The sequence below is a fragment of the Nansenia antarctica genome, assembly GCF_963989245.1.
Source record: "Nansenia antarctica genome assembly, contig: SUPER_7_unloc_1, whole genome shotgun sequence".
Classification (NCBI taxonomy): Eukaryota; Metazoa; Chordata; class Actinopteri; order Argentiniformes; family Microstomatidae; genus Nansenia; species Nansenia antarctica.
The window spans coordinates 293,328-305,827 of record NW_027663473.1 but is presented as its reverse complement, the minus strand read 5'-3'; the positions used below and the strand labels follow the sequence as shown (position 1 = coordinate 305,827).

Here is a 12,500-nt window from a genome sequence, read left to right as displayed (position 1 = left end):
GACAGCTTGATGCAAGAAAATGTATGTTTAGGTCTCCCAGGACATAGAGAAATAATAATAATAATAATAATATCATCTTACATTTATATAGCGCCTTTCTCAAACCCAAGGACGCTTATGAAATCTATTTTCATTGCATGCTCGATCAAACATTTCACACAGATTATCAAGATACTGACGTGTGTGTGTGTGTGTGTGTGTGTGTGTGTGTGTGTGTGTGTGTGTGTGTGTGTGTGCGGTGTGTGTGCTGTGTGTGTGTACGTGTGTACTGACATGGCCTTCTGTTTCTATTTTGTGTGTGTGTGTGTGTGTCAGGTGGAGGACTCGGAGGCGCGCCGTCTGTTCCAGCAGATCATCTCAGGCGTGGACTACTGCCACCGCCACATGGTCGTGCACCGCGACCTGAAACCTGAGAATGTGCTGCTGGACGCCAGCAAGAACGCCAAGATAGCAGACTTCGGTACGCTAACGCTAACCCTAGCCCTGGGAGAGACGCTCCCTGACCAACCACACTCCACTAGAATGTAGCGTACCCTTGACTAGCGACAGTGCCCTGGTAAACACAACTATAGATTACATTTAGATTAGATTCAGCTTTATCGTCATTGTAGAGTACAAGTACCAGACAACAAAATATAATTTAGCATCTAACCAGAAGTGCAAATAGTGATATAAAACATGATAGTGATAAGAGATAGGTACAGTATAATAGTTAGAGAGGAGATGGATAGCAGTAAGCTATGTACAGTTAAGGTAGTAGTTATGTACAGTTAAGGTAGCTATAGTTAAGGTAGCTATGTACAGTTAAGGTAGCTATTTACAGTTAAGGTAGATATGTACAGTTAAGGTAGCTATGTACAGTTAAGGTAACTATGTACAGTTAAGGTAGCTATGCACAATTAAGGTAGATATGTAAAGTTATGAATGAATGGTCTTTATTGTCATTGCTATAGTACAGGTACCAAACAACGCAATTTAGGAGGGGTGGCTCCCCTGGTGCTAGGAAAGAAAAAAAACAACTAAAAACTAAAAAAAAACACAAGAAGGGAAGGAGCTGGTTTACATAAATAAAGGCTATGTACACTATCCACTATACTATACTGTACAGATAGACGACTAGGGTTGTCATATTGCACATAGTGTCATTGCACATTCATTTGAAGTGTCGCAGTTTGCAGGCTAGAAATGTACATATTTGTGCCTCAGCACTACACCTGATTTTTTCAGTCCAGCAGCTGCCATCAATCCGTCCAGACTGTCCAGGGCCCAGAACCTAGGTCTTTGCTGTGTTCAGGGCCTGGATGGTATCTATGTACAGTTAAGGTAGATATGCACAGTTAAGGTAGCTATGCACAGTTACGGTAGCTATGCACAGTTAAGGTAGCTATGCACAGTTAAGGTAGCTATGCACAGTTAAGGTAGCTATGCACAGTTACGGTAGCTATGCACAGTTAAGGTAGATATGTACAGTTAAGGTAGCTATGCACAGTTAAGGTAGCTATGCACAGTTAAGGTAGCTATGTACAGTTAAGGTAGATATGTACAGTTAAGGTAGATATGTACAGTTAAGGTAGCTATGCACAGTTAAGGTAGCTATGCACAGTTAAGGTAGCTATGCACAGTTAAGGTAGCTATGCACAGTTAAGGTAGCTATGCACAGTTAAGGTAGGTATGTACAGTTAAGGTATCTATGCACAGTATGGTGTATACTGTGGTATGTACGAATGTGCAAAAATATGGTATGTGCAAAGGTAGTATTTGCAAACAGCAGTAGTGCAAAGGGTAATTGAGTGTTCACATTGACATGGGGTGTGTGCAAACAGAAGTCTGTCCTTGTCCATAGACTACTTTCAGGGGAACCAAAATATGCCATTTTATAATTGGGTGAACTATCCGTTTACTGTACAGTTTACTATGTCTGCATGTTTTAAGGGAAACAATCTGAATCACCTTAGAGATATTGACAGAAATATTGAATGGAGGCAAAGTTGGTGGTGGTTGGGGGGGGGGGGGTGGGTTGCCTAGCAACATGCAGGTTTTATGTCAACCCTGGCAGGCCCAGTGTCATCTGATCAGGGCGAGAGAGACACACACACACACACACACACACACACACACACACACACACAGAGACACACACACACACACACACACACACACACACACACAGAGACACACACACACAGCGGGAGAGAGAGGCGTGGTGTCCGTTTTGTTGTTGTTTAAATCCTAGATTGACCCCTTTAAGTAAGAGAGGGAGGGAGGGAGGGAGCAACTGGTGTTTAGCCTTTTCCAGTGTTGCGGCCAGGGAGAGGTTGATCCTATCAGACAGCCTGTTTGTGTGGAGCTTCGAGGGCTGGCCTAGTCACACAGAATCACACTACCACTACTGCCTCACTCTGACCCACCTCAACACCACCACACTACCACTACTACCTCACTCTGACCCACCTCAACACCACCACACTACCACTACTACCTCACTCTGACCCACCTCAACAGTGTTGAGGTGGGTCAGAGTGAGGTAGTAGTGGTAGTGTGGTGGTGTTGAGGTGGGTCAGAGTGAGGTAGTAGTGGTAGTGTGGTGGTGTTGAGGTGGGTCAGAGTGAGGCAGTAGTGGTAGTGTGTTGGTGTTGAGTCAACACCAACACACTACCACTACTACCTCACTCTGACCCACCTCAACACCGACACACAACCACTACTACCTCACTCTGACTCACCTCAACACCAACACACAACCACTGCTACCTCACTCTGACCCACCTCAACAACACCAACACACAACCACTACTACCTCACTCTGACCCACCTCAACACCAACACACAACCACTACTACCTCACTCTGACTCACCTCAACAACACCAACACACAACCACTACTACCTCACTCTGACCCACCTCAACACCAACACACTACCACTACTACCTCACTCTGACCCACCTCAACACCAACACACTACCACTACTACCTCACTCTGACCCACCTCAACACCACCAACACTACCACTACTACCTCACTCTGACCCACCTCAACAACACCAACACACTACCACTACTACCTCACTCTGACCCACCTCAACACCAACACACTACCACTACTACCTCACTCTGACCCACCTCAACAACACCAACACACTACCACTACTACCTCACTCTGACCCACCTCAACACCAACACACAATCACTACTACCTCACTCTGACCCACCTCAACACCAACACACTACCACTACTACCTCACTCTGACCCACCTCAACACCAACACACTACCACTACTACCTAGGGTTGGGTACCAAAAACCGGTACCGGTAACTTTAAATTCGGTACCTACCGAACCGAATTGCAACAGAGATTTCGGTGCCTCGTTTCGGTTCCTCTCTCGCCCCCTGGTGTCCGAAACGGACGTTACATGCAACCGCACTCAGTGCATGTAATCCGAGACTGAATGCTCTCAACAAGTGCGAGGCAACGCGCTTGCAAAACAGTTTTGTGATTGGTCTGAATTTAGCGGGAAATATGGATTTCAGGAAATTCCTCTCCTTTGCGTCTCTCCATCACTTTAACAACGTTTTATTGGCAGGGGGAAAGAATTGGAGTCGAATTTTTATTGACAACGGATTTACATGCTGGAAAAACATGCAGCTAAAATTCAGGGAACATTTGGACAATAAGAGACACACGGAAGCTGTGGTCGCATGGTCTAATTACAGGGCAATATGCACGGTGCAAAAATAATCTAAAATCATCACGAACAGAACGGCGGAGGTATGGGAAAACAGGGCTCCTGTCGCTGTCATCAAAGGTAAGAATTGGTTTTCTTTAACTCAGCTGATGCATTACCTTGCTGTTGATTGTTTACCGAATGCTTCATCTGACTGTCACACTGTGATTTTACTTGTGTAAACAGTTAATTAGCCCGTTTTGTGCGTGTACTCTCATGTAGGCCTACTTCATATTGATGAGCTGATAATCTTTCAGTGTGTGTGTGTGTGTGTGTGTGTGTATATGTGTGTGTATGTGACTGTCAGTCACAAGATTATATTCTACGGATGTTGTTCAGTGCTGTATGCGCGTTCCCGGTTCTGTGTGTACTCTTGTGTGCTTCATATTCAATGAGCTGATTATCTTTCACTGTGTGTGTGTGTGTGTGTGTGTGTGTGTCTTGGGCGGATCTGTCAGTCACATGTATATTATACGGTAACCTATGTTCAGTGCTGTAGTTCCCCATGTTCTGCTGCAGCTGTAGCATCAGGATATGTTGGTATTTGATCACCTTATATAAAACATCGCCGCTCTGCATTAATGGCGTGCACTCGGAAAATCGCGTCAGTGACCACTGATGTGAAAAATCCTGGATTTCTATATAGATTTTTTTTTTTTTCAAAAGTACCGATTTAAGTACCGTTTCGGTACCGGTACCGTTTTTAAAGTACCGATTTGGCACCGGTATCGAATAAAACCAAACGGTACCCAACCCTACTACTACCTCACTCTGACCCACCTCAACACCAACACACTACCACTACTACCTCACTCTGACCCACCTCAACACCAACACACTACCACTACTACCTCACTCTGAGAGCGAAATCTGTTGTGGTATTTAAAAATGGCGGTTATGGCCGATTTCCATTGACCAATCAACGGTCTGCAGCTAAAAACGGCACGGGAACTTCGGCCCGGTACGGCTCGGTTGGCAGTGGAGAAAGCAAAACAAACCGGGCTCGTACGGTACGGTACGGTAGTGGAAAAGCGCCATTTGATGCTGTGAAGGCTACTTTGCTGCTGTGAAGGGACACCGCTCTCTGTGGACACAGAGTCAGGAGGAGGTGTGTCTTATTTCCCTGTTCTTTGATTGGCTGACAGGACTGTCCAACATGATGTCAGACGGGGAGTTCCTGAGGACGAGCTGTGGGTCGCCCAACTACGCTGCCCCAGAGGTCATCTCAGGAAGGTGTGTGTGTGTGTGTGTGTGTGTGTGTCTCTCTGTGTGTGTGTGCGTGTGTCTCTGTGTGTGTGTGTGTGTGTGTGTGTGTGTGTCTCTCTGTGTGTGTGCGTGTGTCTCTGTGCGTGTGTGTGTGTGTGTGTGTAACTGTCTCCTCTGCTCCCAGGCTGTATGCAGGCCCCGAGGTGGACATCTGGAGCTGCGGGGTGATCCTGTACGCGCTGCTGTGCGGCACCCTCCCCTTCGACGACGAGCACGTCCCCACCCTGTTCAAGAAGATCCGGGGGGGCGTGTTCTACATCCCAGAGTACCTGACCCGGCCCGTGGCCTCACTGCTCCTGCTCATGATGCAGGTGGACCCGCTGAAGAGAGCCACCATCAAAGACATCAGGTACACCACAGGCCTCTGTGACCCTGTCACCTCTGACCCCCTAGTCTGACCCTCTGGAACCCTGTCACCACTGACCCCCTAGTCTGACCCCCTAGTCTGACCCCCTAGTCTGACCCCCTAGTCTGACCCTCTTGTCTGACCCTCTGTGTGCGTGCGTGTCTGTGTCTTGGGTGTGGGTGTGTGTGTGTCTTGTGTGTCTGTGTGTCTGTGTGTCTGTGTGTCTGTGTGTGTGGTTGGGGGTGTGTGTGTGTGTGGGTGTGTGTGTGTGTCAGGGAACATGAGTGGTTCAAGCAGGACCTCCCGGGGTACCTGTTCCCTGAGGACCCCTCGTACGACGCCACCGTGCTGGACGAGGAGGCGGTCAAGGAGGTGTGTGACAAGTTCGAGAGCACCGAGTCCGAGGTGATGTCCAGCCTGTACAGCGGAGACCCCCAGGTACAGCCCCGCTACTCCCCCCCTCCTACCAGAGAGAGATCACCATCACACTTTTAATAGGTCTCAGCCATACAAATACAAACAGATAGCATCAGATATTTCCCACATTTTTATTGACGTATCCACCCTATTTTGTTACCCCTCACCTCTCCCTGCCCCTCCTCCTCCCCTTTCCCCACTCCCCCCTCCACCCCTCTCCCGCCCCGCACTCTCCATCCCCCTCCTCCCTACCCTCTCCCCCCCCCTCCACTCTCACCCCCTTGTCCCCCTTCCCCCTCCCCCTCCCCTTTCCCCTCCCCTCACCTCCCCCCCTCCCCCTTCCCTCTCCCTCCCCCCCCCCCCCCCCCCCCCCCTCCCAGGACCAGCTGGCCGTGGCCTACCACCTGATCATCGACAACCGGCGCATCATGACCCAGGCCAGCGAGTTCTACCTGGCCTCCAGCCCCCCCCAGGGGTCCTTCATGGACGACGGCATGCCCCTGCCCCCCGGGGTCAAGCCCCACCCGGAGAGGATGCCCCCGCTGCTGGTGGACAGCCCCAAGGCCCGGTGCCCGCTGGACGCCCTGAACACCACCCGTCCCAAGCCCCTGGCCGTGAAGAAGTCCAAGTGGCACCTGGGCATCCGCAGCCAGAGCCGGCCCTACGACATCATGGCCGAGGTCTACAGGGCCATGAGGCAGCTGCACTATGACTGGAAGGTGAGCACACACACACACACACACACACACACACACACACACACACACACACACACACACACACAGGGTGGTACGGAAACTGCAATGTGTCCAAAAGGAAGGCCCTGCAACGGGTGGTGAAAATCGCTCATACTTCATATTTTAAATTTTTGCGAAAAATAGAATATGCTGAACCAAATCTAGAATATATGATAATAAGGCAACAGCATCATTATCCTCAAAAGTGAAGGTTGAGCACAGTGTGTGTCCCCTTGCTACCTCTGCTGATATAAAAGAGAATTGCAGCCTTGGAGAAAAAGATGGCAGCCGAATCCCAAGGCAAATACACAGACACACACAGAAATACTGCAAAATCGCTTTATACTAACTCTATTTTGAAAATGTAAAGATGCTGGGTGGTAGAACGCACATATCTAGGAAAAGTCATGAAAGGAGGGTCCTGAAATTTGATCGAGTGCAAAGGTAGATTTTTTTTGTACTCACTGGTGCTCTACGACACCTCACGGCTTTCCTAGCGTTAAGCCATTGTTTTAAGAAGGTGACGATGTGTAACTTATCATGTTTTATATCACTGTTGGCACTGGTTAGATGCTTAACTGTCTGGTACTAGTACTCTGCAATGACAGTACAGTTGAATCTACTCTACTCTAATCTACTTTGCTGCAGCAGGGCCTGGCCAGCTCACCATCATAGAATCCACTGTGAATGCTTCATTGTATCAGAGGAAAATGTGAGACCATCTGTCCAAACATTTAAGCTGAAGCGGATGTGAACCATGCAACATGACAATGACCCAAAACATTCCATTAAATCCACCAAGGAAAACCATGGCTCAAAAGAAAGAAATGGAGAGTTCTGGAATGGCTTAAGTCAAAGCCCGGATCTTAATCCTATGCTTTGGGGTGATTTGAAACGGGATGTGCATGTAAGACACCCCTCAAACATCACACAGCTGAAAGAATTCTGCATGGAGGAGTGGGAAACACAACATTTATAATAATAATAATAATAATTCATTAGATTTATATAGCGCTTTTTCCGAGTGCTTTTCCGAGGCTCAAAGACGCTGAATTGATGTCAGAGACTGGGGTTATTCTATCTAATTGAGGTTATTTCAGCGATATCAGCTATTTTTCTCAGTAGGAATTGACATCTTTGTTAATTTTTTGTTAAATAAGTGATAACAATGTACAATTTGCATTGCTTTTGGTTCAATTACATCACCGTTATCTATAGATATTGTTTGAAAGAAGATCCAATATTGATATGTCCATATGACTGTACGCATATTACTTAATTATTGTGTGTGTGCCTGTGCCTGTGTCTGTGTCTGTGTGTGTCTGTGTGTGTGTGTGTGTGTGTCTGTGTGTGTGTGTGTGTGTGTGTGTGTGTGTCTGTGTCTGTGTGTGTGTGTAGGTGGTGAACCCGTACCACCTGCGGGTCAGGAGGAAGAACCCTGTGACGGGGAACCTGGTGAAGATGAGCCTGCAACTGTACCAGGTGGACAACCGGTCCTACCTGCTGGACTTCAAGAGCATCGATGGTGAGGAGCCTCCACAGAACCTCCACAGAACCTCCACAGACAGTCTGACGCTCTCATGACACACATACAGTACCTGCTGTTTAGATTCCTAAACCGAAACTAACCCCCCCCCCCCCTCCCCTCTCCCCTCCCCTCACCTCTCCCCCCCCTCTCCCTGCCCCTCCTCCTCCCCTTCACTCTCCTCCTTCCTCCCCCCTCTCTCCCCCCCCCCCCCTCTACTCCTGTCCCCTCTAGATGACATCATGGAGGCGGTGGGCTTCAAGTCGGGCTCGTCCACCCCCCAGCGGTGTGGGTCCACGGCGGGCCTCCACGGCCTCCACAGACCCAGGCTGAGCATCGACTCTGCCGCCCTGGGCCTGGACCTATCCTCCCAGCTCAGCTCCTCCTCTCTGCCCGGCTCGCTCTCCGGCAGCGCCCCCCTCCTGCCCCCCCCGCGCCAGGGCTCACACACCATGGACTTCTTTGAGATGTGTGCCAGTCTGATCACCACCCTGGCACGCTGAGAGTTCTAACCCCCCCCCCCCTTATCCAACCCACCCTCCTTGACCCCAGCCCCCCCTCATTCAGCCACTAGAGTGTAACTCTATCCCCGAAAGGTCAGAGGTGAGAGTTCACCCCTTGGCTCGGGGCCAATTTCACCGTAAGGTCACGTTCACTGTAGCTCCTCCCACCACACGCTCCATGTCCAATCAGCTGCTGAAATGTCATCGTCATATCAGAGAAATGTGGCACCAGAATACCCCCCCCCCCACCCACTTTAGTCAGATGGACTAAACCATCCTTTAACCTCTAATGGTCAAGGTTAGGATGTTGGGAGGGCAAGGAGCATTCTAAGACACGACATCTTTAGTTTCTGGTTTTCTATCCGTTTGTTTTTTGTAACGACACAGATTTTGTTATTCACGTACAATATATTTGTATGACTATCACTTTGCGTAGTTGTCGAAGAGCTTTCCCCGATTGAAAGGGCATACCAAAAGTTTATACATACAAAGAGCATTGCTATTATATAGACTATTATACAGATTATTATTTATTTTTGAAGAACTCGTTTTTTTATAGGCACTGTAGAATCATTGTTTAATCACTTGGTGGAGGTGAAAGGAGGTTTTGCTGGGAGGATGAATAGGTTGCAGAGGGTCACTGGTGTTGGAGAGAGAGCAGGGTAGCACGTAGACGGCACTGTGGAGGGCCGAGTGTTGGGGCTTTCACACCGGCAAAGAACCGCTCCGGTTCGCCTTCGCGAACCAAGTCTGGAACCGGCCGGCGTGTTCAGACCGAAACTCAATTGGTTCGGAGACTGAAAAGTTGGTTCGCAGTGGGAACCAGGAAATAGTGGTTCTCAAGCGGGAACCAAAATGTAAAACAGTCACGTCGTCAGTGGGTGTGTCATATTCTCCGCTGTGAAGACCAGCAAGAAGGAAGTAGACTAAATATTATCTAATCTAAATCTAATCATTAGTGATCAAAACAATTATCAATAGTTTCATAATTCTTCATAATCTTCCTCACATGCTCAGCAAACACACACACACACAAACACACACACGCACACACACACACACTCACGCGTGATCGCACGTAAGCCATTTCTATTCCAGCAATGGAGCAGCTGGTTAGTAAAAGAACACGTGTAGAAAGTACGGTTCTTTGCCGGTGTGAAAGCCCTATGACTGTCACAGATACACACCTGTCACCTTTCAGTGTATTAAAGGAGTATGCTAGCTAGGCTACCTAGACTACAGTGTTTCTATGGGCTGATGGTTAGCATTGTGGCGATAGAAGATTATACTGTATAGGCTACGTCTGAATTTTGGTCACATTCAAGTGAATGCGGAAAATACAAACCATCTCACCCATAAATGTACTGGACACACACACACACACATACACATACACACTCACACACACACACACAGGCAAATAGTCACGCATACACACGCAGTCACTCATGTCTATCAAAAGACTAAAGCCATGTCACCTGTTCTAGTGTAACTAGTGGTAACTAGCAGAGACAGCATGTCACCTGTTCTAGTGTAACTAGTGGTAACTAGCAGAGACAGCATGTCACCTGTTCTAGTGTAACTAGTGGTAACTAGCAGAGACAGCATGGCCAGCGGAACCACAGCGGGAGGGTTCTCCTCCACACCACTCAGAACCAGAGTCATCTATCTGCAGCTGGGTTCTTTACACATGTTACACTGGCCCTGTGTGTGTGTGTGTGTGTGTATATGTCTCCGTGTGTGTGTGTGTCTGTCTGTCTGTCTGTCTGGTGTGTGTATCTGTCTGTCTGTGTGTGTGTGTGTGTGTGTGTGTGTATCTATCTGGTGTATCTGTCTCTGTGTCTTTGGATGTGTGGGTTTGGGTTTCTGTTGTTATGCACTGCATGGTGTTGCTGTTCTGATTTGCACTTTAATGATTATTTATTGTAAAACAGAATAAACAGACATATATACGCCAGACCAGTGTGGCTTTCATTATTGTACGTCACTCATCTTGCGAGACTTGTTTGTCATATACCAACACACACACACACACACACACACACACACACACACACTACACACTACACACAACACACACACACCCCACACCGGAAATGAATTTGTGTATGGGATGTTAATTTCACAGGGCTGTTTATTTAGGCATAGAGCAGTAGTACAGGAATACGATTTGTGTCAAATGTAACATCATTCAGCATCCTCTCTCTCTCTCTCTCTCTAATACTGAATTGTTCATGGGGACCTTGAAGGAAATACACACAAAACAAGGGTTCCTCACAAGCCATAGCCCTTGAAAACATGGAAGCCGTAGCCCTCGGAAACACCATTAAAGACACATGAGCCAACCTGGCAACCTGGCCTCCCCATCACTCAGGAAGGCTGAATAAGCAGTACAAAAACATTTCTAAATAATAATAGATATTCATACAAGACACACACATCAAACAATGAATAGAATAGGACAGAGAAAACACTTCAGATCAGATCAGTCCCTTTCCCTAAAGTAGTCAGTAACTGACCACAGGCACTTCAGAACCACAGTAGAACCAGAACCACCCAGAGGCCTTTCACACCACCCAGGCTCCCGGCCGGCGCCTTCAGACCGGAAAATAAATCGGTTTGGAACCTGAAACGTTGGTTTTCATCAAAAGTTTCATCATTCTCTCTATCTTCCTCACATGCTCAGCAAACACACACGCGTGACTGTGAACTTCGTAACCCATTTCTATTCTAGTAAAAGAGCTAGCTAGTAAGAGAACGTGTTTAGAAAGTATCTTTTGTTCGTTTTTTCATACAAAATAGTGTTCAGATACTGTAGTGGAAGATATTATCCTCATTTCCAGTGAAGTAGCCGCCATCTTGTTGTAACATTTTAGTTTATCCCGCCCCTCTGTTGATGACGTCGATGGTTCCGCTTAAACTGGTATGAACGCGGGCTGGTTCGCCAGAAAGCCCCGAGGTTCTGAGACTCCAGAACATCAACCACAACCGGCGTGGAGCCTTGGTGGTGTGAAAGCCCGACCAGAGTCCAGGTCAGAGTCCAGGTCAGAGTCCACGGGGCTGGCAGCTGTAGATCACACAACCTTCTCCTGACGCGTCCCTGGCGGTCCAGACACACACACCCTGACGTCACTCTGTCTGTCTGCCGGGTGTTCTATCTTAGTCCGTTCCAGAGGTTGAGTGTGTAGGTTGTGTGTAAGGTTGTGTGTAGGTTGTGTGTAAGGTGTGTGTAGGTTGTAATCCAGAGGAAGATTCTTTAGTAGCAGTAAGGAGTTTGTAGGTTGTGTGTAGGTTGTGTGTAAGGTTGTGTGTAAGGTTGTGTGTAAGGTTGTGTGTAGGTTGTAATCCAGAGGAAGATTCTTTAGTAGCCGTAAGGAGTTTGCAGGTTGTGTGTTAGTCCAGAGAGAGAGCGTTCATGTCACAGTGTTCCTCTGCGCCCGTCCCAGAGAGTGGTTGTTTACACGGTGAAGATGTCAGCGTACAGGTCAGGAGGAGGTAAGATGAGCATGTCAGGAAGCTCCAAATCTACTTCCTGCGGTGCTGTGCTGCTGCAGAGAAATAACCATAGGTTTGTCAGCGTCTCTCTCTCTCTCTCTCTCTCTCTCTCTCTCTCTCTCTCTCTCTCTCTCTCTCTCTCTCTCTCCTCTCTCTCTCTCTCTCTCTCTCTCTCTCTGTCTTCTCTCTCTCTCTCTCTCTCTCACGCACACACATACACGCATATGCATGAATGGATACACATACAGAGTCACAAGACAAATGCATTAATGGACACACACACACTCACACACATGGACATACACAGACCAACATGTACACACATACACCCCCCCCCCCAAACACGCACGCATGCACACACAGACACACACACACACACACACACACACACACACACAGACACACACACACACAAGACACAACACACACACACACACACACACACACAGACACACACACACACACACACACACACACACACACACACGA

At 48.0% G+C, this 12,500-nt stretch overlaps 1 protein-coding gene across 2 annotated transcripts in view; it reads left to right on the top strand.

The window, feature by feature from the left end:
- Positions 1 to 8,516, top strand: part of prkaa2 (protein kinase, AMP-activated, alpha 2 catalytic subunit) — a gene marked incomplete at both ends in the record, with an annotated part of 14,879 nt that extends 6,363 nt beyond the window's left edge. For both annotated transcript variants that reach the window (XM_080550710.1, XM_080550709.1), the window contains 7 exons: positions 316 to 460; positions 4,868 to 4,955; positions 5,113 to 5,337; positions 5,610 to 5,772; positions 6,132 to 6,470; positions 7,887 to 8,013; positions 8,248 to 8,516. In XM_080550710.1, coding sequence (XP_080406836.1) covers positions 316 to 460; positions 4,868 to 4,955; positions 5,113 to 5,337; positions 5,610 to 5,772; positions 6,132 to 6,470; positions 7,887 to 8,013; positions 8,248 to 8,516 — 1,356 coding nt within the window. The remainder of the gene's footprint in view (positions 1 to 315; positions 461 to 4,867; positions 4,956 to 5,112; positions 5,338 to 5,609; positions 5,773 to 6,131; positions 6,471 to 7,886; positions 8,014 to 8,247) is intronic.
- Positions 8,517 to 12,500: the final 3,984 nt, after the last annotated feature.